General features: G+C 37.9%; 1 protein-coding gene across 1 annotated transcript; it reads right to left on the reverse strand.

Annotated features, from left to right (window-relative positions):
* Nucleotides 1–436: 436 nt before the first annotated feature.
* On the reverse strand, nt 437–2,238 carry LOC104610625 (BTB/POZ domain with WD40/YVTN repeat-like protein). The gene has a single exon (XM_010277333.2). It carries the CDS (start codon nt 1,990–1,992, stop codon nt 577–579), a length of 1,416 nt encoding a protein of 471 aa, XP_010275635.1. The 5' UTR covers nt 1,993–2,238; the 3' UTR covers nt 437–576.
* Nucleotides 2,239–7,597: the final 5,359 nt, after the last annotated feature.

Raw genomic sequence — 7,597 nt, forward strand, 5'->3', positions numbered from 1 at the left:
GCTTAACCTAACAAAAAATTGACAGAAAACTATGGCCCACCGAATTGAAATCAATCCACATCAATTTACCAAATACCTAAAATCGAATTCAACGACAAAAGTAGTGGCAATAATCCATACCCTTTCTTACGTATGCCCAGGAAGATTGCCATAGAACTTGTTTGTAATTTGTAATTAATTAGGTTATGTTTGGTTTGAAGGAAAAAGGTAGGAAAAAGAAGGGAAAGACAGAGAAACTTATACAAGGTTTATAAGCCTATCTTTCCTTTCGTTTTCTTTCTCTACCTTTTCCTGCAAATAATAAAAGGTGAGTACAAAATGAGCGCAAATTTATTGCACCATTCTTAATTTCGTCCGAGTTTTGAACGAGATTTTAGATCTAACCAGACGGAGTCCATAAGAAAGAAAAAGATCGAGCAATAAACGCATAGGTATCTTTCTCTACCAGACCAAAGAACTAAAAAGCTTGCAGTTGCAGAATAGATAGAATTGGCACAATTTTTTTAACATTACATTGTTGCGATCTTTCTCTCTCTATTGTACAATGAATTCTATACAAGAGCAAGACAAATAATTTCAGAATCCCCTGACTGAACTCTGCCAAACCTCAACAGATTGTTGATCCTTCCTTGTAACAACCATCCTGTTACCCCCAAATGCGAGGTTTGTTATCTTACATCCTCCCACGTCCTTGACTCTACCCATTAAATTTCTCCTGAAAACTCTCCCCCTCAACCCATCTTCACTACTTGTTGGAGAACCCATTAGAACCTCTGACCAGAGCTCTACATCCCCTCCTTTACTGCAAAATACCTGATTTCCATGGCTTTCAATCTTACAGCCAAAACCTTCTTTCTTCCCACTGTTCCCCTTTCTTGCATCACCAAGGCAAACCCATGGATTATCGGCATTAAGCTTCCTCATGTCTGCAAAGAACACCTCGCCGGAATTCACACCGACCTTAAAAATTGCAGAGAGAGCATCCGAGACCGTTACATCAGAAAAACAGTCCATCTTCTCCTTCAGTTCCCAAACAACATTGCCGGACCTGATATCCCACAATCTGATGTTACCCAACACCCCAGAAGGCCCTCCATGAGATCCCGATGCCATAAGCATATTGAGACTCGAAACCCACCTCAGTTTGGTCGCCGGGATCGCGGAGTCGATTTCAGCACCATAGATTTCGCAGCGGGCAATTTCCACGACAGGACAAAAACTCCCATGTATATCAAAAACCATGATGGAACTCGAGTTTCGACGGCCGGACTCGAAGCTTGTAAATAAAAAATCGGGAGAAGAACCAATAGCCTGAACCGTGGAACTGGACATGGTCGAATTCTCCCAATTTAAGGTTTCTCTAATAAAACCCCTGTCAAGGTCCAGAATCTGCAGGCCTGAGAAGTCGGTGGCACCGGCCGCGGCGACAGACTGCGAAAGCGCAAGGAGGGAGTCGATAGCGGTGAACTGTGTAAGGATCGTGGATTTCCGACGGAGTGACCAGTCAAATGACGTGATTTTGCTACCGTGAGATACGTGAACGGATCCATAAGGGGTGGTAGAGATGGCAGAGGGGGAATCCCTACCATTGAGAGGCAAAATCAGTGATTTTTCGAGATTGAAGGCTTCGAATTGAGAGGGATTGGATTGAGAGGACACAAGGAGGCTCTCGAGGCCGTAGAATTGGGCTTCAAAGATGAGGTCCTGAAGATCAAAAGCCTTGGCTTTGGAAGGGAGATTACCAGTCCTGAGAAGGGAGAGAAGGATGGAAAAGATCTCAGGGTCTCTGTCTATGAAAGGAACATCCGGCCGAGAAAGAGATGAGGGATTGGAAAGCTTCGAGAGGAGTGAACCGGAACCAGCTTGGGCCAGGGTTTGTTTGGTGGTCTGGAAGAGTTGCCCACCGACATCAATGGTGATGATACTCGATTCTGGTTTCTTCTGGATGAACACATTCGACGAAGGAAGGATGTCGTCTACAAAAGGAGGCATCCCTAACTAAGCACCGAAAAAGGAAAACCCCCTCCGATGAAAAGAAAAACGGAAAGCCGTCGAGAAAGCAAAGGGATGCGTTTTTTCAGGAGCTTCTCGCCAGTAACTCGTCACCGATCACCGACGGGCCGCGATCTCCGAATTTGTGGTTGTCTCTGTTGTTTTTAAGTAAAACTAGGACAGGCTCCGATCTTGAAGCTGAAGGTTGGTTGAGATCGGGTGGGGGTGGGGGAAAGGTCTTCTAGAAGGTCAAAGTTTTGTGGTCATCTAAAGGTCAAAGAAAATTGTGAAGCCTGGTTTCCCAGCGCCGCCCGATCTGGACCAGTTGGAACACAAACAAACGACACTATTTTCGATTTTCGTCATGTGTTAAGAATGTCTCGTTGTGCACGTATGCCCTGAGTTCACATCTGCGCCCGCCCCACTGCATGCCGACCATGTATTTGGAATATCTCCCGATGACAAAGTATGGGAGATGTTCCCAATGCACGCTCACGCTGAAAGGGGCGCATGTGGGTCGCTCATGTGATCTTGTATGGTCTTGGGGTGTGTTTGTCTGATGGGTCACTCATTTTTGCTTAATCGCTTGTACGGTTTGTATCTGTTTGCCTATAAGCAGATTTCTTGAGTCCCAAGGCTATTTCTTGATTAATACTTAGGGTTCGTTTGGTTTGTAGTTGGAATCGGAATCGAAATCAGAATGACCCATTCTTATAGTCTGTTTGGTTCAGACAGGAATGGGATTTCATTCCCAAGGGAGGGGCAAGGAATGACCATTCCCTCAAATGGAGAATGCCATTCCAGCAGGAATGGGAATGGGATTCCAATTCTGCCCAATCAAACAGTTGGAATCGGAACGGGCTATTTCGATTTAGATTCCATACCCCTATTCCCACAAACCAAACAGGGTCTTAGTTTTCACATGAGATGTGGGAAGTTTAGGGCACCTGATCCACCCCGATCTTAAGACCCATTTATCAAAACTATATAGGGTTTGGGTTTTGGCCACATGTAGGGGTGGCCACAATCCGAGCTATTCACAAGCTGTCGAGCTCGGCTGGTATCAATCGAGCTTCGAGCCCAATTTATAGGCTCGATTAATAAATGAGCCGAGCTCGAACAACTCGTGAAAATAATATATATAATAAAAATATTATAATTCTTAATTTTTTAATATCAAATAAAAAATATTTTTATATATAATTTTTTTATTTTTATAAAACATTTTTTTTTGAAATTGAACTCGAGCCAAACCGATCTCGAGCTTATGAGTTTTTGGCTCAAGCCGAGCTCGAGCTCAAGCCTTATACAACAGTGGCGAGCCGAGCTCGAGCCCCATATTATTCGGCTCGACTCGGCTCTAATCCACCCCTAGCCACAGGGTATCTGGTATCCAAATCTAATTATAAACTTCATATATATTATTAAATATGTTTTATAAGAAATAATATGGATAGTAAAGAGGATGGAGAGAGTATTCAAACCCTTGCCATTATATCCCATTATAGGCATCTTTAGCATTGGCCTATAGGTGTTCAAAAACCAAAAAATTCAACCAAGGCGATGTTTGGCATTGATGCCGTTTTCTGAGAAAATGGCGCCACATCGGTGCCACATTAGAAAAAGTTCTTCAAAAAATGGCCTTTTATTTGGCATCGTTTTTTGAGAAAAAACATTGCTCTAGACCACACCTTGAAAATATGGAAAGTGTGGTCTAAAGAAAAGCCAAATTCAATGTTTTCTTAGAAAACAGCCCGTGCAATGACGTGACATTTCACGTCAATGTGGCATCAATGTGACATCATCTTAAGCGTTGGATAATATAGACCAATGCTGAAAACAGTTATACAACACTAGTACCAAACAAAACCAGTGTTGTTTTCCCAAAAAACAGCCTATGTGGCAACATTGATGCCAAACAAAAAATGAGTCATTTTCTGAGAAAATGGTGCAATAGATCCTCATGCATACAGCACCTTTTTCTCAGAAAACATCTCTGAAGCAACGATATCAATGCCAAAAACCTACCAAATCAAGGAAAACAAACCAAAAAATCCGATTAACCAAACTGATTAGTTCGATTTTGGTTTGGTATTTTTTTAAAAGCTGAAGGCACCAATTTGATTTTTGGATAACCTATAAGAAAAACCGGTCGTTAATCAATCCAACCAGTATAAATAATTTTATAATATTATATTACAAATATAAAAAAACTGAAAATAGAACCAATCAATTAACCGATTGATTCAGTTTGGTTTTGATTTTGGAACAATGCAAAAACCAAAGGGCCTGTTCGGTTTAAAAAATATGCCCACAATTTCGTTAAACCCCTATTGGCCTACCACACCATTTCTACTTGATACTTTAAGAGGGCTATCACATTTTACTTGTGTGATGTAAAACCGGGTGCAAGGTTCTAAGTATCAAAAAATGCAAAAAATATTGAACATGCAATTTAAAGAAACATATCTATACACTTAGGATATGCATGGATATGACAAAAAAAAAAAAGATACACATGGGTACAGATCTAATAACTCAACTATATAAAATCTACAACTCTAATAATTCTATACATAAGAAAATGTATAAAGTGTAATTTTACCATAAAAAAGGTAAGTGTAAATTATCAAAATATCCCAAGGAAACGTTGCCTATGCATAATTTAACAAACTAATATTATAAATCTCATTAATGATCATGTAAAAAGTTAAAAATTTTAAATAAACTAAGTTTAATAAATAATTGTAATATGTCATAATAAAAATATTTCGTCCAAAAAAATCTCTTAAGGCTCAGTTTGGAAGGAGTACAAATACAAATTTATAAAGTACAAAATCTTATATTTTGTATGTATTTGCACTATATATATTTGTATTTGTACTCCTTCCAAACTGAGCATAAATAGATAATTGAAATTATAGAGGCAAAAACATTTAGAGATGATTGATTATGGCCCGAACCCGAGTATTTGTAGATATAATATGGTTGCTTTTCATTGCTAATTTAATAAGATATCATGCAATGGTCTAATGGTTAGAATAAGATTCAAGTAAGCAACCTAGGTTCAAATCCTTCTAACATCTTAGTTTTATAGAGGACTGATTTAAGGTAGACTTGAATGGAAATAACTAAGCCAAATGATAATCGTATGAGACGGGTTTAATAGATTTGGGAAAGGACGAATTTTGAAATTTGGGAGGAAAAATTAAAGGGTTTCTAGCATACAAGGGCAACTTTTGGGATTTAATATCAATAAAAGTAATATATTTAAAAAAAAACAAAAATAAGTTAACTTTTTAAAAATAATATCAATAAAGGGCAAAAATACTGTTCATCTTCTTCTTCTTGCCACTAGAGCCGCTATCCACCGTCCGTCGTCTCCGCCTCCGGCAACGTTGCCGGTGGTGGCTGGAGGCAGAGGTGGTGGCGGCAGGGCTGGTGGTTTCTCTGTCCAACGCCGCCACCTCCACCCACCTCCACCTCCGCCTCCGACAACATTGCCGGAGATGGGTGGAGACAGGTGGCGCGGCAACTGGCAGAGGAATGACCGCCACCTCTGCCTATTTGGGGTTTATTGATATTAAACATCAAAAGTTGCCCTTATATGCTATTACCCCAAAATTAAATGGGTTTGGGATCAAGGGTACTTCAACGTGTTTGGGAATGGGATGGGCAATTTTCATGAGTACCCTACTCATTGACCGTTGCCATCCCTACTTTTCAGCATTTTGTATTTTGTAATAAAAAAAAGTTATTGATTAATTGCCTTTAGTTCATCTTTTTATATCAAATATAGGGGTTCGGAAAAACTTACAACTACTCAACTAGGATCATAAAGGTGGTAACCAACAAGTAGGTTTTCATCAAAATTCATTGAGAGTTATGATTGGTTGAAGCCTTTCAAGAACCATGTCTTTCCGGAATCATAGATTTTCCCCTCGTATAAATGAGTTTTGTAAAATTCCCATAAATAGGCAAAGTTAAAATTGATTTTTTCTTAATTTTCAACCATTTCCGACGAAAGATAAATAAAATAAACAATAATTATCTTATAACTAAACCGAGTGGAAGGTGTTTAAGTAGGGGTGTAAACGGTATTCGAGTATCCAATTTCGAATTCGATATCCGATGTAAACGAATCAAATTCAGATTATTCGATTAATTTAATGGTCGAATTCAAATTAAGAATAAATACCGATTAATTTATCAAATCAAATTCAAATATAAGTTGATCCGATTCAATAAATATTCAAATTCGATTAAATATAAATATAATATATATTATAATATAAAATAGATATAAATATATTATAATATAAGATTTGGTGTCATATACATTAAATACTAAGGTGTAAGAGTATTATCAAGACAATTAAAGATGTACAACCCTTTCAGAAAACTAACATAAACCAATAAATGATTCAACATTCAATTGATTTTTATATTATTTTTTTCATCGAGACATGCATAATCCCTCTGTCTTCATCGAACCTCTCCCCACAGTCCATTTATTTTCACTGTTTCACAAGACTTTTCTTCTCCTCTTCTCCTAACCCGCAACCTTTCACTTTTACTAACTTTTCTTCTCCCCATCTTCTAACCTGCAACTATGTTTCTCCCCATGTCCGTCTCATCTCCCTCTCCCTTGGTCGTAGTCGTGTTATCATTTTATATTTTTACTATTTTAAATTTGCAATCATAGATTCAGAGGTAGAAGAGAAAAAAAAAAGAAAAGAGCACCGGATTTCGTCAAAGACAAATGAGTTTCATGGCGTTCTTCTAACTTCTTCCATTCAAATATCAACTTTCTCTATTACTTCTTTATATATCTTTTTTATTTTTTTCTTCTTATTCTAGTCTTTTAAGGCTTTTTCTATTTTACTCATAGGCCACAGCAAAGGGGTTTCTTCTTGCGTAATCTAATTTCTAGATTTAGGATTTTTAATATTTATAGAATCACTCAAATTCGAATCGATTTGGATATTCGATATTTTAATCGAAATCGAATTCGGTTGGAATTTCTGAATATCCGATCGATTTCGAATTGAATTCGAATCAATTATTTTGTAATCGGAATCGAATTCGAACATGGCCTGATTCGATTCGAATTCACTCTGTTTAGAAGCCTATGTTTAAGGGTATAGATCCATGGTTTTTTATTCCAAAAGTACCCCTAACTTTTTTGTATAAAAAACAAAATTGATCAAATAGAAAAAAATATAATGATCGTCCCTGTTTTACTAGGGCAAAATGGCACTTTTGTTTTTAGTTTCTTTTAATTAATTTATTTGAATGGATGTGAGGGTTAAGACTGCCATTTCCACTTTTACCCTACATGTAATATCACCATCACCTCTTCCCATTTTAGGATGCCTATCATGCCTTAATGAAGTTATTATGTAATATCTAATCTGCCAAGTACGTCTATTTATAGGGAGTTTAAATCCGCTGACTACAACACCGCAGTCGCACATTGGAAGCATCTCCCATTAATGAAGATATATGGAGTATGTGGCAATGATTCTGCGGTCAGCGATGTGTTGTGATCAGCAGATCCGGGCTCATTTATGGGTCATAAAATATTAGATGAGTGTGAGTTTAT

The sequence above is a fragment of the Nelumbo nucifera genome, chromosome 6 (assembly GCF_055504915.1).
Source record: "Nelumbo nucifera cultivar China Antique chromosome 6, China Antique-T2T, whole genome shotgun sequence".
Taxonomy (NCBI): Eukaryota; Viridiplantae; Streptophyta; class Magnoliopsida; order Proteales; family Nelumbonaceae; genus Nelumbo; species Nelumbo nucifera.